Below are 25,777 nucleotides of genomic sequence, written 5' to 3' on the forward strand. Positions count from 1 at the left end.
ATATATATATACTGTATATACAGTATATATATATTAGGGCTGACAATCAATTAAAATATTTAATCGCGATTAATCACATGATTGTCACGAGTTAACTCGTGATTAATCGCACATTTTATCTGTTCAAAATGTACCTTAAATTAATACTTTTCAAGTTTTTAAACATTCAACAATCAACATGGGCATGGGCAAATATGGATGCTTTATGCAAATGTATGTTTATTATTAGTGAGACCATACTCAACATAGAGCATGAAGACTAGTAATGTTTCAGAGGTCATAGATGTTTTTCAAATAACTTTTTCTTGTCTACTAGACACATGGAAAAAAGAACATAGAAATACCAGGTTCCCATTACTTCTCTTTCTTTTCACTGAGCAATTTACTTACACAAGCCTGTTTACATTATTTGCAGGACAGGGCAGCTCACTTTTTCTGAACATGCAAAATGCACATTTATTATTTATTATTACATTTGTTTGCCTCTCTATGCCCACATACTGTATTTTGTAAATTCTAAATTCTCAATAAAACAGTTTTCATTGATATATTTTACTGTTTCTGTTGTCAGACAACCGAATGAATATGAAATAGTGACTGAAACACGACCCATTAAGACTACGTAACCAGCTCTCCCTTCCAAGACGTTAATCTGCACAAAAATCCTGATAATCGAGATAATGATCTGATAAGATCAAATACACATAAGATAAAGACAATAGCGGTGCTGTGATTTCGGCTATACTTGAGAGTTAAAATTAGTTTGCTTTTGCGGGTGGATTTCAGCAGTGGCGGGTAACACGGTCACTCCTACTAACCACTTTGGCGGGTTGAATTTAATATACAGTAACAGAGCTCGACCTTAAGGGACCAGTGAAAAAAGAGAATTTTACTTGCCCCAGACAACTAATCTGCTTAAAACATCTAATTAGGGAAGCACCGAAATTTCTGCGTTTGGCAATTGATAATGGATAGTCAACCATAACAACAAGGTCACGCCAGCTGAGGCTCACGCAGCCTGTCTGGAGAAATTAAAACAAATCAACACAACTGCACACAGAAGAGACATAAAAATGAAACTTAGGTTTTATATTTATAACATACAGCCTAGCTAAGCAACATGACTCGACCAAGAGAGTGAAGTTTTCCCTGAAAACCACGATTGCAAATTTGACATAGCTATTATACAAGAATTAAAATGAGTAGTTAATATACATTTTAGTTCAATATTTGAATTTGAATTTTTGAAAGGATATATTGTCAGCACGTTGACTGTTTTTGCTCGATTTGGTTAATGAAAATAGTTCCAAACAAAGATCACAGCAGAAACAGTCGTGCATTTCTGAGCAACACAGCGGTGTTTCGTTACTGAATGATTCGCGTTTTTGAATTTTGAATCATTTGAGTCAATTCAGTGTTCCATTCATAAAGACAGGCACGCTTCAATGACTCATTAATTAAGACAGTCACTTGCTGCCACCTACTGGCGGTTTACTTTCATAGTAGCTTATCTTTGAAAGTTTTTTTTAATAGACATGTATTTTCAAACAGCTGATTTTTTTGTTCTGAGTTGTTAGACTGCAAATATCCCGTTTTTAAAAACACAGCTTCAAGTTTTCAAGATGAAGAAGAAATTCGGTACATCAAATTCGAAATTCAATACGCAGAAATTCAGATCGTACAGAAAGTAGGTCAGAGGTTATCCACAGGGAAGAGTAGATGAATAGCAACTAACACATATAGTGCATTTCTGTTATGTTTTGTTTATTTTTAGTAAAATCAAATGTGACCTTGTTGTTTGTAACTATGGCAATGTCTTCCCCGAGACCGCACAAAACACTCCAACTAAGAGAGAAGGCGGCAGCCGCGCGGCGATTCCAGGATGTCTTCATCGCCATATGATTATCTCGACAAAATGCTCCCAAAAGTTAATATGACGTTCCCAAAACGTTCTCATACGTTCTCATTTACAGTGTAAATGCATTCATGCTACATTTCAACTACATTGAACTATCTGTGTAAATGCATCTGAATGCCACTCCAGTCACTTCTGTTTCTTCTGCAGTGGAAAGATCAGTTTTGTAGATACTGATTTCATTTGATTGGTAACAGACCTATATTGTCTTATTATATTTAGTGAAATTATTAATAAAATGTAAGAATTTGATATGAAAGATGATGCATGCATTTAATACAGTCAGGGAAAATGCCCTTTAAATAGGCCAAAAATGACCTGGAAATCAATTTAAATACATTTTTGTATGCAATATTAAGTCGTATAAAACGTAATTTCACAACAAAATTGTGGCCAGTGAAAATGCTGAGTGGCTAATAAATTTGGAAAACCACTAGCCACAGTGGCTGGTGAGCAAAAAAGTTAATGTCAAGCCCTGTATATATATTCCAATTTATATTACAGTTAATAATTCTAAAGTTGGTACTTTATTTTATTTTCAATGCCGTTTTATAAAGACAGTTAGTGGCAATGCAGTTTTTAAATGTATTTTGGCCATTAGAATTGTATTAATTTATGTGCTGCAGCTTACAGTTCATGTTAATCTTTACATTATAAATTATTGTTTTTATCTGCATTTCACCTTTACAAGGTTACATTGTTTTGTTACATTGCAGTGTTGCTTTGAAATACAGGCAAATAATATCTTATTAATTTTATTTTATTTTCCACCATATTGAGAATTTACTTAATATTGTTAATATTTTGGTTAATACTTCATTTTATTTTTGTTTAATTTAATTTAGTTTGCTTTAGTTTTTAATTTAGGCATTGTGTATGCCATTGAATTTATTCTCAAATTTGCTCTCTTTCTGCAGTGTTGATCATGCCGCGGAGCCCCATGTCTAGCGAGGAGGAAATGGCTCAGAGTTTCTCGGACTCGGTCAGTTCGGAATCAGATAGCTCCCGAGATGAGCCTCCCAGGCTGGATCGACCTACCAGCGCCCGACTGGATGACAGCCTGCGAGACACAATGCTCATCTGTGTGGTCATCCCTGACCTGCAGCAGTCTGTGCGTTCACACACACACACACACACACACACTCTCTCTCTCTCTCTCTCGTGTTTCACCCCAGGCTGTTGGGCCATGTGGATCTTTCTAAATTATATTATTACAGTAAATTGCTTCCCTCTTACAGTTTCAGCCTTCTCTGGAGAGCTGTTTGGGTTTTAGTGGACTAAAAAATGGAACGTATGCAAGTGGGATAGGCAACAAGTATTTTTGACCTATTTCATGCACGTAAAGTAGAAAATTACATTGTCATGTTTTAAATGAAGAAAGTTCAGAAAAGCAATATCATGTAGAGTCATTTAACACAGGTGTTTTCAATATGTGAAGGTAATAGTTTTATTGGTTTTTCCTTTGCAGTAACACTCAAGCAAGCCAGATAAAATTGAAACCAAATCAGACCAAAAATTATATAGAATTTGATTTATTTGTAAATAAAATTAAAACCGAAAATCACCAAGGAATTTTTATTGCTCTCTCTCTCAAAACAGGATCTTTAAAAATATCTGTCTGTCATTACTGAAACTGTTATTTTGGGAGGAAGCAGAGGATTGAATTGTGTTTGCACATAGCTGATGTGGTTATGGTTAGTATATTGTGCAAGTTATTGCCAGTGTCACATTTATTGAGCGTTACAATTATCTTAGCTTTCCATATTCTGCATTTACTTGTCAACAATACCGTCACAGTGAGGGAATAAGGAGGAGGTAGGATAGATTTTATTAGCTCTAAACACAAAATGAACAAGATGCTGTTATTCTGATAAGAGTATTCTTTATTGTATTCCAAGAAACAAGACATTCAGGTGGGACGTATCGAAAGGCACCTCAATTTAGTCAATATATGCTAAATATGCTAGTTATCTGCAGATTGCATTAGTGGGAAGGACATTCTGGGAGAGCATTTGATTGGACAGAAATCTGTGCAGTGCAGGTTGAGTCTTTAATATTTATAGTTTGTTTTACCTGAAGTGAAAGAGTGTACATTTTGAATGCCTATATCTGCTGAAAGGGAATTTTGTCAGTATTTAGGAGTTTACAATACCAGCAGCATATATAAATGATTTCAAAGCCTCCATATGGGCTAAAAGACACAAAACTTAATTTTATGTGCCTTTAAAGTACAGTTAAAGGAACAGTTCACCCAACTATTAAAAATTGCTAAAAATGTAATGAGTTTATTGAACTATTAAAGTAAATTATCTGAGATGAGTTTGTTTTTTCATCAGAACAGATTTGGAGAAATTTAGCATTTACATCACTTGCCCACCAATGGATCCAGTGAATGGGTGCCGTCAGAATGAGAGACCAAACAGCTGATAGAAACATCACAATAATCCACAACTAATCTACACGACTCTAGTCCATTCATTAAAATCTTGTAAAGCGAAAGGCTGAATGTTTGTAGGAAACAAATCCATCATTAGAGCATTTAACTTTAAACCATCACTTCGGGCCAAAATAGAGTCCATAATCCACAATGGCTCTTTCTCTAGTAAAAGTGCACCCGCTGTTGTCCTCTCACATCATAATCATATTTGATTAGAATTGTTTTGGACTGTTTTCACTTATAAATTGTGCTTGATCTGTACATATTTCTCCCCTGACTCAGACAAGATGACCGTTTCACTGGTGAAAGCCATATTATAGATAGAGGCCTTGTATTTTTTAGCATGAAGCAGTGGTTTGAAGTTAAAAATGATGGATTTGTTTCTTACAAACATGCAACTTTTCACTTCATAAGATGTTAATTAATGGATTCGAGTTGAGTGTGGATTACTTGCGAATTATTGTGATGTTTTTATCTGCTGTTTGGACTCTCATTCAGACGGCACCCATTCACTGCAGAAGATCCATTTGTGAGCAAGTGATGTAATGCCAAATTTCTCCAAATCTGTTCTGATGAAGAAATAAACTCATCTACATCTTGGATGGCCTGATGGTGAGTACTTTTACTTTATGGTACACTGTAAAAACGGATTGTGATTTTAACAGTAAAATACTGTAAAAATGCTACAGTAAAAATCTATTAACTGGTTAACAGTAAGTTTCCATACAATATTTGGTGAATAAATGTAATTGCATTTAATGTAATTTTACAGTAAAATACTGTTAAAATACAGTTTTTGGAAGTGAAAAAGAAAACGTAATTGTATGATTTACAGTGACAAACTGTCACTCTCAGAATTCCCTGCATGATACTTAATATTTGATGGGGTTTTTTTGTTGAAATAACATGTTTCTTCTTAGTTTTTTCTTATCAGTTGTGTACATTAGGGTTTAATCTTACATCTAATGTTGTTAAATGAATGTTTATTGCATTATTTCAGTATCATGTGTGTCACCATGATGGGGTTTAGTGTTTGCGTGAATGACACTGTGCACCTTCTATATATAAGTATTGCCCTCCTCAGCTCGTCGAAAAGCTGTTTGTGATTAGCTTTGGTCCATCACGTGACTTTCTCATCACCACCAGTTTTGGTGGTTATCAGTGCTTTACAATGGTTCAAAACAAATATTAGTACTTCAATATGTTGGTTTATTAACATTACATCAGTTAATGAAATACTGTATTTTATTGTGAATTTAAGTTAAGTCTGTAAAACCTAAAATGTTGCATATTTTTTTACGGTGAAGTTCTGGCAACCACAGCTGCCGGTATTTTACCGTAAATGTCACAGATTTTTTTTTACAGTGTACAGTCACTTTTACAGCTGTTCTAAGGGCAAACTCAAGTAATTTCAATAGGAATCCATGCAATGGGGACTTTAGTTTGTGGGTGAAAGATTCCTCCTCCAAATTTTGCAACAAGGGTTCAAGTTAATCAATCGAAAACTACTTAGTTTGAAAGTGACTTCTATGTGAGCTGTTTCATACATCGCTACACTATTCACAATAGACAATCAATCTTTTCTGCCCGCTGACATTTCAATAATGTGACTGCACCTAAACACTTATTACTGGTTCATTTGTAAGGTCCAAAAAGGGTTGAAATGTTCACGAGAAATTAAATAATGACCTCAGGGACCCACAAAAATGCTAAAAAAATTTATGATATAACCATTTAAATTTTATCTTAATCATATAATGTCATTCTGTTAGTCAACCAACACCAAATAACGTCATAACACATTATTTGTTTTCTCCTGTTGTTTTCTCCCTTTTGAACATTTTAGCTCACAAATGTTTTCCCCTAGTTAATCTGTACACCTGCTATGGCCTGATAGAGCGTTTCTCTGTCTCTGTCTCCTCTCTCTCTCTGTGGCTTTGCCAGAAATCCATGAGGTTCAGTCCTGATGCCACAGTATGGGTTGCTAAGCAGCAGATCCTGTGTACACTCACACAGAGTCTGAGGGATGTGCTCAACTTCGGGCTCTTCCAGCCAGCGGTGGACGGGAGGGAGAGTGGTTTCCTGGAGGAAGAACGGCCCCTGAGAGACTATCCGCTATCCACCAATAAAGGCGTTCCAACCCTTGAGGTAACGCGTCACTAGTTTGTTGCTTGAATGTTGCGGAGTCAACTTAAGCTCGATCCATGATGTAACTTTGACACAATACGTGCAAGGATACCAGAAAGGGACATGGGACATCACTATCTGCAAAGCACTTTCACAAACATCCACAGGAATTATGCTGGTAGACGCTGAACTAGAAGTTAATCTGCCTAGAACAGCAGTGCCATCACTGAACTTTAAAGCTCAAATTGCACACATTTTAGTATGAAACAATCAGTTGAAGTGCTTTGCCAAATATGTGAGTTTCATATTTATGCTTTTATACTTGCCCCCTAGACATCCATTGACAGTGCATTAGTATAAAAACAACTTTTATCATTGTTTTATTGCTATTCATTCATTCATTCATTCATTCATGTTTTTTTATTTAAATTAAGAAACTAACCAAAATTGATTGACCAATAATTAATATAAAAAATCGGAATAATTTTATTTTGAGAAGAAATGACCATGCATATTCTTTTTAGTTTTTCAAAATATTTTTTTTTTAACAGTTAATAGATCATTAGAATTGGTAATCATCATCAACAATCATTAATAATTAGCTAAATTAATGTATTGGGAGTGTAATATGCTTACATAGACTTCCATTGTAATGCATTACCGTAAACAGATTTTATTATTGTTGTTTTTTTAAATTTCATATTATTTATTAATTTTTACAATTAAAGAAAAAAAATCTGAATAGTTTTTTGTTGTAGTCAACATTAACAATAATTATCCAAATAATTTATTTAAGAGTAAAAATGCCCATTTATAATTATTTTTTATGTCAAGGAAAATGACTAAATGGTTTTTGACCGTGATGATAACTGCTATAAACTGCTACCAATACAGCAATGTAAAGTTGGAGTCCTTATTTAAGATTTCTTCATTAATCATTTCTCAGTGCATTGCTGTAAACACAGCAGTTATTGTTGTTTTTATAAAATTTTATTTATTTGTTTTATAATTAAAAAAACTCAAATAGTTATTTGTTTGTTGTATTCAACATGAACAATAATTAATATAAGTAATAAAAAAAAAAATATCCATTCATATTTATTATTTATGTCAAGGATGATCCCAATGACAAAATAGTTTTGACAGTGATGAGAACTGCTATAAATTGCTACCAATGCAGGGATATGAGGCTGGCATCCTTTTTTAAGATGTGCTTTCTGTACAGGAGCATTCTCAGCTCTCTCTCTGAAAAGGCTGATGTCAGGCTGGTGTAACTGGAACCTTTTGTAGTTCTCTTGTATGTTTATTCAAGCCCCAAGGCCTGATATAATCATATCTCTATCAAGGCAGAGACCAGCCAAAAAGAGCTGCAAATGGAGTATAATGAAACATATTTTTATTTTATCATTTGTTTGAGCTTAAAATTCTATAAATTATTTGTATGCCCTCTTGATTACAAAAAACGTGCTGGTACCATAATACTTTAGTGATCTGATATAAAATAGGGTCCTAAATAATTGTCTTATTAAGGTACTATGATATTTTTAATATTTTTTTTTTCACCATGGTACTTTTTAGTTAAAACTGTATTATCTCTAGATTATTGTAAGTGTATTTTACGTCAAAATGTTTAATTTGTTAGACTGAATACTATGGATGCCCGTTTCCGCCACTGAATAAAAAATGTAAAAAAAGGCTATTGCGACTTTTTATCTCACAATTCTGAATTTTTTTCTCAGAATTGCGTGATATAAACTCACAATTGCGAGTTATAAAATCAGAATTGCGAGATATAAAGTCACAATTGCGAGTTAAAAACTTGCAATTCTGACTTTTTTTCTCACAATTGCGAGTTTATATTTCTTACTTGTATTGTCAGAATTCTGACTTTATAATGCAATTGTGAGTTAAAGTACAATTTTGAAGGGGTGGGGGGACTAATATGTTCTCAGAATTGCGAGTTTATATCTTTATAACTCGCAATTGCGAATTGTGAGTTTATATTTCGCAGTTCTGACTTTATTTCTCCGAATTGCGAGTTTATATCTTACAATTATGACTTTTTAACGCACAATTGCGAGTTTATATCACACAATTCTGAGAAAAAAGTCAGAATTGCGAGTTTGTATCACGCAATTATGAGGAAAAAAAGTCAGAATTGTGAGATAAAAAGTCGCAATTAACTTTTCTTTTTTTTCCCCCCCTCAATGGTGGAAATGGGCATCCATAGAATACTTATTAATTTCTAAATTAAAACCAATCGAGCATATAAACAGACTGCATTTTTCTCTCTGATTTGATTTTGCAGTTTCGCTATAAGAGCAGAGTGTACCAGCAGCCAAACGTCAACGAAAAGCAAATTGAAAAACTCCACACACAGGTAAGATTTTTTTATTTTTTGGTAAAAGTGTTGCTTTGACATATGTAGATTAGCCTACTATGTATATTTGTCAAAATGTGTCTATTTTTGATGCGCAGGTGGTGATTAACTTAAGTTCCGTTATGATAACTGAGTCTTTTACATACATATCAAATAGAAGCTATTTGCTTAATTGCAAGCAGGAGAGGGCGTCTTGGGATACGGCTGTTAAAACAGGCAAGAAATGTTTGAAAATCTAGTTTTCTGTTGCTAAGATTGAATATCTACCGTACAACATTCATTTTAGAGTCTGCTGCTAAATAATGCAGCAGACCGGAGCATTTGCATACATTTGGACTTAGCAGGATTTTCGGGTCGAGATGGTCATTGATGTTGACGTTTTAGTGTTTCGGCCAGGTTTTCCTCTGTGGTCATGAACGTTTTTGCAATCACCGGAGGAGGTTATTCCACGCTTCTCCCCCAAAAGCAGCCCCGAAGCTCCGGACCAAGTTTTAATTGCCGGCTTCTTCCAGCACTATATGTCCTGTGCTCTTTATTGCTCAGCCTATTTATCTCCCGTCCCCACACTGCTTCCCTCAGCATTTAAAACTCTCCCTCTCATTGCTCTGAGCTTTCAAGCTCCCTTAATAAGTTATTATATTACAGCTCCGTAAGCCGGCAGGGTTTGTAAAGGGTGACGTAGGAACAGCTTTGTGTACGTCCTTGTTTCAGAGGAGCAGATATTCACCTCAGATCATACCGAATGTCAGTGCATTATACATTCAATGGAAGCAAACGCTTAGAGGGGTTTGCTTTTAAAATCTGACTGCATTATAAAAAATTAAAAGGTGTAGTTGTTACCTTAAAGAGATATTTCTACCTGATCAGACTCTTAAAAATAATGTTTATTGGCGTAACCCAAGGAGAACTTTAATAACTGAAGAAAGCCGGCTGTTTGAACTCAATTGAACTCAATGGTAGTTGCTCGGCTGGTGCATAAATAAATTCTGCCATCTTTGCTTATTTTGGAAAGAGTGCATTTAAAAGTTTAACGCACATGAACGCCACCACAATTATGTGGATTTTCTTTGAGGCCAGAATGTTTCGGGTGTGTCAGTGAGAAAACATGGCGAATGCAATGGATGAAGTGTTTGCAATAGATCGCCGGTTTGTTGAAGTGTATGAAATTACTTTTCATTTACAATAAAACTAGCTAAGTCGCATGTACAAAATGCAGTATTATTGTACAAGTATGACAAATTTATAACGATTCAGATATAACGATTCAGTTAGATAGTGCCTTCATAAATTGAATAAACATGAATTATTTAGCATTTTGTAGAAGTAGAGTCTGTATTTTTTTATTAATTATTTTTGGGGACACTTCATTTCCAGCGTTATCGTTGACATAATTGCAAAGATATTATTTAAACTGAGCTGGATGTTGACATCACTGAATTCAATGATGAACTGTCTTTAACTGAAAAATGAGTGTTTACTATTGTCATTTTGCATTATTGACACTATTTTCCTAATTAATGCTGTTCAGTTGCTTTGACACAATCTGTATTGTTAAAAGCGCTATATAAATAAAGGTGACTTGACTTGACTTATTAATGTTTTTGTAGAAAAGGTCACCAAAGTGATCTGAAATCACCTGATGTCATAATTATGGCTTCTCAACTCGTCAATGCAAACTTACCATGAACGCACCATTAGTCCCGGTTATTATTATTATTATTATTATTATTTATTTATTTATTTTTATTTTGGGAGCCAGTAAATATATTGTGACTCATTCTGAAACTGCATGAAAATAACATCATGACAACGTTACCTGGCAAATGACAGCACAAGAACATGGACAAGCCATTTATTAGCAACTGTCCTGAGCTATGATGACAAAGGTAGCTGACAGAAAAATATTTGTTTCTAAGTGATTTTATGAAATATTTGCAATTTATATGTTGCAGAAAATGTATTTGATCAGAATATATGGCTACTTTCAAATGACTATCAATGGAGAATGCTTTTTTCACCATAAAAAAGTGTAGTTAAGGCATCTCCCAGCAGAGGCTAACCATGCTAACTATGCTAACCGCTCAAACTTTAATCGCTAACATTTTCAGGTTATCGTATTTATTATAATATTTCTGAATGAATAAACAAGTTTTAGGTGACTTTTGTAAGCTAACACCCACAAAGTACTTTTTACAGTGTAAGAGGATAAATGTTGTCATTGCACTAGGTGACATCTCTACATTGTAGTTAGCCTAATGGGTTTAAAGTTGTTAGCAAGCATTGAGGTGTGAATTATTGAAAGCTAGTGTTGGTAGGATGGGATCCAGAAGTTAAATAATGCAAACTCCAATGTTTTGTGCGAATATGGCACTTACTCTATTGTGTTGGAGGTCTTTGTGCGTGTACTGTGTTGTGCGTAAGAGTTGACGTGTGTTCGTAGCATGCCGTAGCTTGCCAAGTGGTCTCTAACTCTTTGCCTTGCCAAATCAGCTGTGCTGCCTCTCTCTCTCTCTCTCTCTCTTTCTCTCTCTCAATTAATTGAATCTAGAACAGATATATATGCAACAAAAACATGCAGGTATATACATTTAAAAAGTAAGGCAAGGCAAGTTTATTTATATAGCACATTTCATACACAAAGGTAATTCAAAGTGCTTTACATAAAAGAAATGAAAAAATTATAAAACAAATAATCACAACAATAAAACAAGGAATTTAAAACTTTGAAAATGATTTCAAAATTGATTTAAGTGGTTTAAAATGAATTTAAAACAGTTAAGAATAGAACATGATTATACATAAAATACAGTGCAATCAGTTCGGACATTGCACAGTGCTCATTCAGTAAATGCACAGCTAAACAGATGAGTTTTGAGTCTGCATTTAAATGTGACTAATGTTTTAGCACATCTGATCTCTTCTGGAAGCTGATTCCAACTGCAGGCGGCATAATAACTAAATGCAGACTCCCCTAGTTTTGTGTGAACCCTTGGTATTTCTAACTGACTCGATCCTAATGATCTGAGTGGTCTGTTAGGTTTATATTCAGTGAGCATATCTGCAATGTATTTAGGTCCTAGGTCCTTATAAACGAGTAAAAGTACTTTAAAATCAATCCTAAATATAACTGGGGAAGTCGTGGCCTAATGGTTAGAGAGTCGGACTCATAACCCAAAAGGTTGTGGGTTCGAGTCTCGTACCAGTAGGGATTGTAGGTGGGGGGAGTGAATGTACAGCGCTCTCTCCCACCTTCAATACCACGACTGAGGTGCCCTTGAGCAAGGGACTGAACCCCCAACTGCTCCCCGGGCGCCGCAGCATAAATGGCTGCCCACTGCTCCGGGTGTGTGTTCACGGTTTGTGTGTGTTCACTGCTGTGTGCCTTCACACTCTTGCCAACCATTCATTGCCATCACTCGCTCCTGTATCTTAACTTCCGCCTCAATCATTAGCTGTCAGTGTTTCTTGTTTAACCTCACCTGCACTCTTGTTCTCTCTCAAACCTACTTTTAGGTCAACCTGAGGACATTTATGGAGTATATTCAGCATCATCAGGTGGACAAAGTCTCCAAAATGTTGGAAAGAGGGTTGGACCCCAACTATCATGACCCTGAAACTGGTGGTATGGGATGCCATATTAGATAAACTCCAAAATTGCACATAAATGACTATTCGGGCTTTGTTGCCCAGCTACAGTTCCAGACTGATTACTTTACTGCATCATTATATTGTTTCCTTTTTAATCAATATGGTGTAGTCGGACCATTACATTGTATTTAAGCAGTTTATATTTAACATATTTACTCACTGATTTAATCTCATGGCCATATCCTGTGTTGAATTGCATGTATTCTTTGGAATACACCAATACTGTTAGCGATAATTAAAAAATTTTTTGTCAGTTAATGGATATGATGGCAGAGATTATAAATCTGTACAATACTAAAAGTATACTCTAACTATATATCTATATTCTATATATTCTAATCTGTATAATCGATATATTATGCTGCAAAAGAACAATATGGTTTATTATGTAGGTTTATATTTTATTATATTTATATACACTATTATTAAAAAATTTGGGGTTAAGTAAGATTCCTAATGTTTTTGAAAGAAGTCTCTTATGTTCACCAAAACGGCATTTATTTGATCAAAGTAAAAGCAATAATATTGTGAAAAATAACAGTTTTCTATTTGAATATATTTTCAAATGTAATTTATTCCTGTGATTGCAAAGCTGAATTTTCAGCACACATTATTCCTGTCTTAAGTGTCACATGATCCTTCAGAAATCATTCTAAGATGCTGATTTGATGCTTAAGAAACATTTCTTCTTATTATTAATGTTAAAAACAGTTGTGCTACTTAATATTTTTGTGAAAACCATATTTTTTCAAGATTCTTTGATGAAGAGAAAGTTCAAAAGAACATTTGTTTGACAGAAAACATTTGTAACAGTATAAATGTCTTTACTATCACTTTTGGCCTATTTAATACATCCTTGCTGAATAAGTCAAATTTATTCATAAAAAAAAAAAATATATAAATATATATATATATTTTTGGTTGCATATCCCTTGGGTTGACTTTTTATTAAAACATATTCATTTGTTTGTTATATAAAAGGCCACATTGAAACTGTCTTGGAAAATTATATATTTTTTTAAACATATTTTTCTGTTTGTGTACAGATTTGATTGGTTATCCCTGGTCCTTGACCCAGACTTTCAAACTTAAACTATGAAAATCCATCATACAAATAGGAATTATTACATATTTAAAACTATGCTGATCCATAAAAGAACATGTGTGGAAATTTAGAACAATGTTTTTCCAAGGAAACAACAGTATCAGTGAAGAGCATGTTTGATTCATGAGATGTGATGTGTGAAGAAAAATCAAGCTCAATACTACTTGTCAACAGAATATTTTGTGTCATTTTCAGTCAAGCTGTGAGAAAATATTATTTGTATAATTTAAAAAACATAAAATGCTAGCTATGAAATATACTCTGCCATTTTATATATATATATATAAATAAAATTCAAATAAATAAATAAGTAAATAAATAAAACATTTGTTTTCTTTGAAAAAAAAATTACTGACCCCAAACTTTTACAAGGTATTTATATTTGTAATTTTATCTTTATATTTACATTGTCTAAAGTCCCAAATAAAGATGCAATTACAGTCTCACAATATCATCTATATATTAGTTTTTTTTATTGTTTAGCACAACTGTAACGCATATAGTACAATATTATACATTTAATTTAAATCTAGTTATTGTTTTGATAAAACACAAATCCCTTGACTAATGTCTTACGTTTATTAAGAGAGATTAACCTAATAAATTTTAATGAACTTGTTTTTGTGCTTCTGGTCTGCAGAGACACCACTAACCCTTGCGGCCCACCTGGACAATATGGTGGAGATTATAGTTACATTGAAAAACGGCGGGGCTCATTTAGATTTCCGCTCTCGGGATGGGATGACTGCCCTGCACAAAGCAGCCAGGGCAAAGAACCAGATAGCTCTTAAGGTAATAAATGACCTCATGCTGATCTTATGAGCTTATGGCTGTGTTAGAGTGATCCTCTTCTTTGATTGTCTTGTTGTTTTTGTAAGAATGACTGCTGTTGATCTAACACAGAGCAGTACAGTGACATCTTACAGTGTCAGTGATGCAGTGATGCAGAGTTTACAGTACATTTATTACTTTGACAGATTGTACTTTTATTCAAAGCACACTCTGTTTTGTTTATTTAAAATTAATCAGTAATTAAGTTTTTTTTTTCATTATTTCATTGTTGCTTTCTTCCCTTGACAACAATTGGAAATAATACTGCTGATGTACCACTGTTTTGTGCCCTGAATATTGTAAAACACAATTTCCTGTCTACCGTTGCTCTTGCAGTATATTGCTTGTTGGCCATTTATTTAAGAAGGCTTCATGGAGAATCTTGGTTTATGTCATTTCGAAGTGCTAGAGCCATAGATTTCCTATTTTCATTACTGAGCTGCTGTTGATCTAACACAGAGCAGTACAGTGACATCTTACAGTGTCAGTGATGCAGCTGAGTTTACAGTACATTTATTACTTTGACAGATTGTACTTTTATTCAAAGCACACTCTGTTTTGTTTATTTAAAATTAATCAGTAATTAAGTTTTTTTTTTCATTATTTCATTGTTGCTTTCTTCCCTTGACAACAATTGGAAATAATACTGCTGATGTACCACTGTTTTGTGCCCTGAATATTGTAAAACACAATTTCCTGTCTACCGTTGCTCTTGCAGTATATTGCTTGTTGGCCATTTATTTAAGAAGGCTTCATGGAGAATCTTGGTTTATGTCATTTCGAAGTGCTAGAGCCATAGATTTCCTATTTTCATTACTGAGTGGCTGGGTTTCGTAATTTTAGAAGGAAAAAGTACTTGTAGTTCATTTAGTTACGAAACGAAAATGTACTTATGAAACTGCTTGGCTGTGTAAAATTGAATAAAAACTCCCAAAGGCATTATCTAAAAAAAATAAAAATAATAAAAAATAAAAAATCAAGCAGATTCGTTTACATGCATATATGTATTGTTTTACATACATGTTTACATTACACATTTTTTCATTACAAGTTTTATAAGTTTTATAATATTTGTTGTGTTTGACATCCAAAATGTTAAGTGAATGTTTAATGATTGATTATAATTCAATTCACACTTTTTCTGATATACAGTGCTGTTCAAAATTTTGGGGTCAGTAAGATTTAATTTAATTTTATTTAATTTTATTTTATTTTATTTTATTTAATTTTATTTAATTTTATTTTATTTTATTTTATTTAATTTTATTTAATTTTATTTTATTTTATTTTATTTAATTTTATTTAATTTTATTTTATTTTATTTTATTTAATTTTATTTAATTTTATTTTATTTTATTTTATTTTATTTTATTTTATTTTATTTTATTTTATTTTATTTTATTTTATTTTATTTTATTTTATTTTATTTTATTTTATTTTATTTTATTTTATTTTATTTTATTTTATTTTATTTTATTTTAGAAATAAATAAACAATGCAGTTCAGCAAGGATGCATTCAATTAATCTACAGCGACAGTAAACACATTTATAATAAATGCTGTTGTTTTGAACATTCTATTTATTAAATAATTCTGAAAATGTATCCTGGTTTCCATAAGAAAAAAAATTAAGCAGCACAACTTTAAACATTGATACTAATAATATGAATGTTTATTGAGCAGCAAATCAGCATATTAGTATGATTTCTGAAGGATCATATGACACTAAAGACAGGAATAATGATGCTGAAAATTCAGCTTTCCCATCATAGGAATAAATTATATTTTAAAATATATTAAAATAGAAATATTTCACAACTTTTTAGTGTATTTTTTACAAAATAAATGCAGCCTTGTTGAGCATGAGAGTTTTCTTTCAAAACAATTAAAACGTTTACCAACCTCAAACTTTTAAACAGTAGTGTAAACAAAAAGAAGCCTTTATTTTTCATTTGTCTTATCACACTTGAACATTAAAGGGGTGGTTCACTGGTTTTTTTCTAGGCTTGATTGTGTTTATGGGGTGCAGTCTAACATGTGTTAATGCTTTGTTTTTTTAAAAACTCATTATTTTTCACATAATTTACCTTTATTCGACACGGCTCTGTCCCTTCTCTGAGAAACGGGCTGATCTTTTCCTGTTTTTATGAAGCCCCGCCCTCAGAAATAGGCGATGGGTTCTGATTGGTTAGCTAGCCCAGTGTGTTGTAATTGGCTAAACCGCCTCTAGTGCGCGTCTAAACGTCCCCCCCTCACCTCATCGGCATGTGCTCCGATTGTATTGTAAACAACGTCGTCGTTAATAAGCTATATCAGTTTGAGCCCGACTGAGAAGCAGAGGATATTATTGAAGAGGATCGTGCAGAACCTGTGCAAGCACGGCTTTTAATGGTAGGCCTATGTTTTTTGTTTGTTGTTGTCTCGTACTTTTAGATATGCTGTTATTTGTCAATTCTACTGCTTATGTTAGCTTTTAACATACGGTTTTGTCCTGATTAAAGCTTTAATACAGTACAGCAACCGCATGTATAACGCTTCTCATAGCTATGTGAAAATAAGTGTATAAATGGAACAGAACTGAGCTGATGATCTGAATGAGAGAGAGAGAGAGGCCGAGCAGGTGATGCGAGGAACAGTATTAAGAACCGCTGCTTTTAAACATTGATTTTGAAACTTGTGAATCCATTAGAATGGTTAGAAGACAGAATCGCGATTCATGAACAGATTTTTACGTGCACCTCTAGTTTTCTCTTCCTCTTCTCTAAAGCAGCACAGCATGGCCTCACCCCCTTTGCTGCATTTTCCCGAGGGCGGGGTTTATCTGGGTTTGTGATGTCACGAACCTGGGAAGTAACTTGTTGAAGTCCCTACCAGCCGTTTTTGTAGGCATTAAACCGCCAGAATTTGTTTTGCATTGAACTTTCAGCTTCGTAACTTTGCAGATATTGTTTATGCTCAAACAGCAACATTACACACTAACTAACGTTAAAAAAGTGAAATCGCAATCAACCACCCCTTTAAAAACGCTGAAAAAGTCCCAACAGAAAACTAGTCCTTTCATCCTTTAAGACCCTTCCAAAAAACAAGGCTCTGCTAAAACATAATCATAATATCATATTTGGCATATTTTCCTCTCTGAAGGAAACCTAATCCTCTTTTCTCTCTGCAGACTATGTTGGATTTGGGAGCATCTCCAGACTATAAGGACCGGCAGGGTTTGACTCCACTCTACCACACAGTGACTGTAGGGGGAGACCCAAGCTGCTGCGAGGTCCTTCTGAGAGCCCATGCCAGCGTGGGATGCCACGATGAGAACGGCTGGCACGAGATCCACCAGGTGCCGCTGTCTTTCACATGGTGACAGTCAGAGAAAAACCTTTCTGTTGGCTAAAAATGTTGAGCGTGGGGTAATATATGCATAATAGAGCTGCAGTTTAATATGACAGCAGCTTTGTTCAATTAACGAACAGATGACGAGATCAAACTAGTTGAAGGCATCATCAAGTCCGTCTGTTGTGACGGCGTACTGACATCTAGTGTTGTGACAGGTGGACTGCAGGATGCCAGTCACATTGTTTCCGTGGTGTTTTTGATCACACTCTACTGGGAAAACAGAAAAGCAGCATGTATGGTTTACTTTTAGACCCTTTGAAAAATATGAGATGACAGCGTACTGAAGGCTTAATAATGTTTTTATGTTTCAAAAGACTTCTGCATGAATTTTTGAAAGGCTCACAAAAGCTTTTCTTTTAGCATAAACTGTTATAAAATCCGTTTGCTGATTTTTCTCACTAAAGTGATATGCTGTGTGAAACTTGTTCCTATTTTGTTCGTCAGGCTTGTCGATACGGCCACATTCAGCACCTGGAGCATCTCTTGTTCTACGGAGCTGACATGCATGTGGAAAATGCATCTGGGAATACGGCTCTCCATATCTGCGCTCTGTACAAGCAGGTATGTACTCACGCTGTGCATTTAATGATCCAAAGTCAGCTCCTTTTAAACAGTCAATAAACAGAGGTTATTGGCATCATACAATAGAATACACTGTCAATAGGAGAATATAAAAACAATGTTGTTTTCTCTTTGTGGATCAATAACGTTTCGAGGGAAAAATCAATGGCCCCAGGGCCCGAGAGCTGAGATTGAGTGCAGCAGAGAAACTTTCTGGGAGAATCTTCAGGATTAAACTGTAAAAAAATGTCTGGTTACACTTTATTTGAAGGGGTGTGCATAAGACTGACATGACACCTTCATAATCATGACATGACACATGTCATGAATATGAAGGGTTTTTTATGCATGTTTATGACAACTGTCATTATGTGTCATTCGCTCAGTTATGTAATTTTTAATGCAAAGATGACATTGCTTGAGATGTCTTTGTTATGGGCTATGGTTAGGGGTAAGGGTAGGGGTAGGGTTAGATTAGGGTTTGGTCAAATAATGTCATATTCGCATTAAAAATGACATAACTGAGCGAATGACACATAATGACAGTTGTCATAAACATGCATAAAACCTCCTTCATATTCATGACATGTGTCATGTCATGATTATGAAGGTGTCATGTCAGTCTTATGCACACCCCTTCAAGTAAAGTGTTACCAAATGTCTTTCTTTAAAATAAAACAAAACAAAACATGTTTTAATGCATGATAGAACTAATTGTTTTACTAATGTTAAATATTATTATAAAATACATAATACAAAATATTATTTATAAATATTTTATTAAAAATATATGCTGTATATATCCCTGTCTCATGGGGCTGAAATTATGCCATGTTCATTTGTATAAATGCCAATGATCGACTGCCACTAATTACCCTGGTCATTATTCACCATTGTCTCCCATTCTATCCACGATAAACCTCGAGCTGAACTGGAATCAGCTGGAACACTCATGACAATTAGCACCAGTATTCAGTGTTTATGAATGGACAACGGCCCATTACGTTCACGACACTAAGCAGCCAGGCAGATAATCACCTTATGTTTCCTCTGTGGGAGATCTAGTCTGCTCCGTCGGCTCGGGGTCACAGCATGGGTGCCATTGTCTGCTGGAACTGCTAGTGCTAGCAATATTCACTGTCGCTCCGTATATAACATCATATTCCTGCTGTGTCGTAGGCCATATTGATCCCACATCCACAGTGTATCCCACTTTTTTATTGTTCTTTTGTATCCTTCTAGTAAGGCCTTATATATGAGATCTGAAAAAGTGAGAAATAAATGTAGAGTTCAATTTGTTGTACTATCTTAAAGTCTCATTTTAAAATTGAACTGTCACTCACAGTCTGTCATGGAATAAATATAAATATAGAGTTATATATTGTAGGTATCACCTAGAGCTAATTTATTGAACTGGAAAGCCTGTAATTTTTCCCCCCAAAAAGAAGAAGATATAATATATTTATATATATATTTAAAGAAGTTTAAGTTTGTATTTCTAAGTATATATCCAATTATTTTTAAATAGGAAGTTTTAGTATATATTTATATATTTATTTTATAAAATCTGTCAAAATAAATAATCAACTTATATTTATATAATTTTTTATTATTTATTATTTATATAAATCTTTTCAAACCTGAAAACAAACAGAATTTTAGGGTTCTAATTCTCTGATCAAATAAAAAATGAATAACTTAGTTGTTTAATTTTGGTTAATTTATATATATATATATATATATATAGATATATATACACGCACACACACACACACACACACACATACACATACACATACACACAATATGTGTGTATGTATGTATGTGTGTGTATATGTATGTGTTTGTATGTATTTTAACATTAATATTAATTGGGATGTTATGCCATTTTGTTTTTTTAAAGAATAAATATTTTTAAATATGTTTTTTTTGTTGTTGTTTTTTTTAGGATTTTAGGATTCCTGTTTTTAGGACATCAATTAATTTCTAGGATTAATCAAATAAATAAATTGTGGCATTGACTATGAAAACAAAATTCAAGAAATTCATGTTGTCTTCTTTTATTGCTTTTCTATGATTCTGAATTGCTGATGTCTTTAAATACACTTGAAACAAATCGCAATTGTCCTCCTATGATCTTATGAGCAGAAACTAAAGTTTATTTGTGAAAATGGCTCTGCCGATGACAAGTGTCATTTATTGATTTGTGGAGGCTCTTGAGTTCACTGCTGGTCACGTATGATGCCGTGTTCACCCTGAGCCGACCAATGGGGTCGTTATTTGAAGCACACGTCTGTAATGATCGGCCACTACGAGCTGTTATTAAAGTTGACGCTTAGCTAGCCTTTGGTGAAAGATGCTTAATTTGTTTCGTTGGTCAGTTTCGCCGCAGTCAAGGGCAGGTTCTCGAGCCTCGATTGTTTGCGATTAAACCCCGATTGCGCCCATCTGTCACCATGTCAACGAGGAACCTGTAACCGGTGCCAAATGCAGGCCAGGGATATTTTCATGTGCGGAAAATAGAAGCCGCATCCTCACATGTGATTATGTCTCATATACAAGGGCTGGCAGCAGCTGTGAAACTAGTATTAGAAGGAAGGTAGGAGGAGAAGGCAATGGAGGTGTGTGTATGTGTGCGATTGTGTGTGTGTGTGTCGGTTTAGTGGAGAGGCATTCCGTGGGTGGGCTGTTGAATCCAGCTGGATATAGTGGGCTGGAGAGCTACAGAGCCCTGGATCTCTCTCTCTCTCTCTCTCTCTCTCACTCTCTCTCTCTCTGTCTTTCTGCTTTTGGTTCTCACATTCACGGTCACACATGCACATAGGCATTGCTGCAGACCCCCTCTCCTTTCTCTTTGGGTGTAGACTTTGCTGTAGCATCACACTTGAATTGGACTTCACAAAGCTGAGGGCGAAGTCTGTCACTTTTGGATCTGGGTGAGGCGGGATACCTTGTGACGTGTCTAATTTTGCTCTTAGAATGTCGAGGATCAAATAGTAGAACGTTTTCTTGAGTTGGATAGCGTTGAATTAATTTCTCTATCATCTGCTTTTCTTCTGAAGGAAAAGTGTGCCAGGGTTCTTCTGGTTCGAGGAGCCAGCAAAGACGTCAAAAACTACAGAGGACAAACACCCTTTCAGGTACAACAACGAGTTTTTCGCTTGGCCACTTTTTAATGACTCAAAACTATTTTTTCAAATAAACTTGCTTATGAATTTTAGTTTATTTGGTTGGGTTAGCATTAAAAAAATTTACCACAACCATGAGTGCTGAATGAACGTGTGTGTGTTTGTTTTTCTGATGCTCAGAGTTCTTAATTAATTAGTCAGAATGTCACACTAAAGCACAGGCATTATGTAAGACAGCACTCAGAGAACAATGAGTGAATGTGAGGGTAATTAATCATTTTATTATGTTTGTTTGCATGGATTTTGGTATCTTAAGATAATTAGGAGTTCGATTTTCGAGAGGGGAAATAATGAACGTCAAATCAGTTTTTGTTGTTTTCTTAAATGCTTTAAAAATCTCTGGATATTTTGTTTGTTTACTTAAAGAGTTTCTTTCTCAAATGTCAGATTGTGACATTCAATAGCTTGTCTGACAGCAATGGACATGATCCAAGTCTGTGCCCATGGGCTGATGAGAGTGTTGCGTTTACTGTTCAGTGGCCTTCAATAATGGCTGTGACTGCAATGCCACTTAGTCATTAGTGATTATTATTAGAAATATAGTTAAAACTGAAGTCATATTTGTGCCAGTAGTCATTAGTGCGTATTATTAGAATTATAGCCAAAACTGAAGTAATTTTTATGTTGATAGCCGGCAAAGTTTGAAAACTCGAACATGTTTATGCCTTGAAAAAAGTATAAGATTTAAAGGGATAGTTTACCCAAAAATGCCCTAAAAAAAAATGCCCGTCTTGCCCTCAATTTCTTCCAAACCAAACCTGTTTGAGTTTCTTTCTTCTGTTGAGCACAAAAGAAGATATTTTGAAGAATGTTGGTAAACAAACAGTTGACAGTGGCCATTGACTTTCATAGTAAAAAAAAATAAAAAATACTATGGAAGTCAATGCTACCGTCAGCTGTTTGGTTGCCAACATTCTTCATAATATCTTCTTTTGTGCTCAACAGAAGAAAGAAACTCAGAATTTTCATTTTTGGATGAACTATCCTTAACGTCTACCTTTTGAACTATCCTTAACGCCTACCATTTGTGCATTGTGTTATTATCTGCCAATCAGATTAATCGGAGACAGATTAAATAATTTACAGTAAATAAATTGTAATTTTGAGTTCTTATTTAGACTTCTAACTTGAAAGATTTTCCTACTAAATAATTAAATATACCTGTTTTGAGTTATGATGCCAAAACATGATATTTTTAGTAATGTTAAATTAATGATAAATTGTGATTGCTTAATTAGTGACAACATTATGGTTTACAGTGTAGTTATTAATGCTTATTGTTAGAAATATATTTAAAATTGAATAATTTTTGTGCAGAAAGAGAGTATAAAGAATTTCTGTTAAATTTTACACATTTATGCATTAAGCAGAACTTTTGTTAGTTTAGCAACATTTCTTATGAACAATTAACACAATTTTTCTTGTGTTTCACGAAGGTTAGCAATTATTTTCACACAGGTTTCCAAAAACTATATCTTCAATTGGTTGGATTGCCCCACTCATTCCAAACAGATAACCACGGCCTATACTCATGCTGATGGTTAAACCACTGTTGCCGTGTTAGTCTGAATCCTTAAACGAACAGCAATGTTTTGATTACAATGCAGAGTAAAGGTCCTTGCACACCGAGTCCAACGCATATTAATTAATCTGTTGCAAAAAAATTTGCAAACAATACAAAATGGAGTCTTCAAGCAGTGATGATGATTTTGTTGTCTTCTCTCTTCTTAAAACAAGAAAACGAAAGAGGAAATATTGGGTCCATCCAATCCGGAGGTGGCGTAGAGAGGAAGGAGAGTTCCACCTCCTTATTAAGGAGCTGCGGGATTATCCCATGTGATTCAAAGTTTACTTCAGGTTGTCAGCGGCTCAGTTTGATGCTTTGCTAGCAATACTGGAGCCACATATTAAAAATAAGACCACCAATTTCCATGAACTCAGTGTGCAAGGACCTATACAGTGCTTTGTGCTGCCAGACAAAGTGGATCAACTTGTCAAACGCCATTTTGGATTTTGGTGTTCGCTTGTACGGTGGCTTTCAATTGTCAAAACACCTCTCAAAATGATTGCTAAGGATGCGAAAAACGCAGAAAATCGAACCCAATCCGAATTTTTTATGTCGGATGAAATTTTCGGAGGCATTGTGTAAAAGCGACTGACACAACGTGAGTGAGGTTGTATTTATTTTTAACGTGCGGAAATTTGGGACGAAAATCTCGGACCTTTCTTTACACTTTTCAGGGGAAGCAAACTACAAATGATGTACTTACAGCTCCAGGATACAGGAACAATTATGATACAGGAGCTTATAATATTTCATTTACATGATTGATTTTACATTGTGATATACTGTATTATAATAGGAATATTTTAAGATTCAATCTTTTAAGTACCCACTTCTAATTAAATTTTTTTTATTATTTTGAGTTCAGTTGCTATTAAAATGACATAATCCAAACCCATAATCCCCAGCCCTCATATCACTATCATAACGAAGTGAATTATTAAAGCTTCAAAGCAAATGCTGATAGCAAAATAACACGTACAGTAAACCCTTTAATAGCAAACACGCCAACATCAATACTGTACTAAACCACCCACATAATGGAAGCTTAACCCTTTGAAATGCATCCTCCTTGACAGAAATATCCGTATCCTTTTTGCTCTTCGCCACATCTATCACATTGCATTTGATTTCACAGGGCACAGACCTGTCCATCCAGCAAAAGCCTGGCATGTTTTTAGTTTATGCTTAAAGTTTAAACGCCTTTTTCTGTTTTCAGTTCAATAGAGTGGAAAAATACTTGGTTTGGATGTATGCCTTAAAATATATGTTGTTGTTTGTGCCTCCAGGAAAACTGTGGCTTTTATTAGCAAGATGGCACATATCGCAACAGTAATCCAATGGCAAACCTCCAAAAACGTTCAAATAGAGCTGAGATCATTAGTTTTGCAGTCGACTCTACAGTCAAACGCATCAAGTCAAACATTAGCAACACTTGCCACAACATTTAGTGTTCATGGCTGGCCTCTTTGTGCGAGTTGCTCGGTTTACAACCTCTAAAGCTTTGAACTGACCCTGCTCACTCCAAACCTGACGTAGGAGTGAAGTGTTTATGTAATGTACATATCAGCGCTCTCCTGATGCGTTGTTTAATGCGCTGTATTATTCATCTCATGCTACTAAAATCATATTTCACGCCTCGGCGATCGCTCGATTACAACTCATTTAAGCAGCTCATGAAACTTCAGGCTCTCGGCAGGAACACTCCGATCCGCCTGGTTAAACAGGACTTTTTCCCGGCAAAATCGAAAATGTGCTGAGCAAATTGTATTACTGTTACCCCTTTACGATGATACCGGGTCAACGGCAAACTGAACGCTTCTGGTTCTTGCACAACAGTTTGTGCTTTCGTACATCAGACCACCCAAATCAGTTGAGCAAATTTCTTGACCTATTTGTTTCCAAATTCCTTTATTTTTTTCTATTTAATTAATCTAACATTAACTCTAAGCTGCTGCCAGGCACCATATTTCATTAGAAAAGGAATGCAGTTCTTCTCAAGCTCATTACGTAAATCTTAGCAACTAATTTAGTGTAATGTGAATGAAGTCTGTGTTTTATCACTCTTAGGAATACACTACTCCAAAACCCACAAGCGTAATGGGTTACTGTGCCTTTGTGCACCATTTAAAACCCAGGTTTGTTCTCACGACCAGACTTGGTGACCAGACTGATGTGTAAATTATAGATCTTATAATAGACTGCGTAGCTAACTTTTTAAAGGGTGGTAAAATTAAAGCCATTAAATAGAAATGAACCTCTGCTGAATGGGTAGTCGTGCTTTTGGAACTTTTTTTTTGTTTCATTGCTGTGAAGGCCCTTTTGAGGATACATTAAGCTTTGCGAGGGTGGCTCACCAAAAAATGAAAATTCTGTCATTTATTCACCCTCCTGTTGTTCAAAACCTGTATGACCCTTTTTTCATCTTAAAATGCAAAAGGAGATTTTAAGCAGTAAGTTCATGCTGCACTATTATATTGTTTTACACAATCGTTCAAAAGTTTGGGGTCAGATATTCAGGGTTGGGGTAAGATTTTTTGTTTAAGAAATTAATATTTTTTTAGTACACATTAAATTGATCAGAAGTATCAGTAAAGGGGGGGGGGGGGGGGACAAGGGTTTTAAAAC

At 34.6% G+C, this 25,777-nt stretch overlaps 1 protein-coding gene across 1 annotated transcript in view; it reads left to right on the plus strand.

Annotated features, from left to right (window-relative positions):
- Nucleotides 1-25,777, plus strand: part of LOC107572162 (SH3 and multiple ankyrin repeat domains protein 2-like) — a 104,410-nt gene that overhangs the window by 10,915 nt on the left and 67,718 nt on the right. The window contains exons 2-9 of the mRNA XM_016258574.1: nucleotides 2,833-3,026; nucleotides 6,297-6,500; nucleotides 8,788-8,859; nucleotides 12,373-12,481; nucleotides 14,253-14,404; nucleotides 17,613-17,780; nucleotides 18,281-18,397; nucleotides 21,460-21,537. Coding sequence (XP_016114060.1) covers nucleotides 2,841-3,026; nucleotides 6,297-6,500; nucleotides 8,788-8,859; nucleotides 12,373-12,481; nucleotides 14,253-14,404; nucleotides 17,613-17,780; nucleotides 18,281-18,397; nucleotides 21,460-21,537 — 1,086 coding nt within the window. The 5' untranslated portion in view covers nucleotides 2,833-2,840. The remainder of the gene's footprint in view (nucleotides 1-2,832; nucleotides 3,027-6,296; nucleotides 6,501-8,787; nucleotides 8,860-12,372; nucleotides 12,482-14,252; nucleotides 14,405-17,612; nucleotides 17,781-18,280; nucleotides 18,398-21,459; nucleotides 21,538-25,777) is intronic.

Source organism: Sinocyclocheilus grahami, unplaced genomic scaffold, assembly GCF_001515645.1.
Source record: "Sinocyclocheilus grahami isolate Dianchi unplaced genomic scaffold, SAMN03320097.WGS_v1.1 scaffold30.1, whole genome shotgun sequence".
Classification (NCBI taxonomy): Eukaryota; Metazoa; Chordata; class Actinopteri; order Cypriniformes; family Cyprinidae; genus Sinocyclocheilus; species Sinocyclocheilus grahami.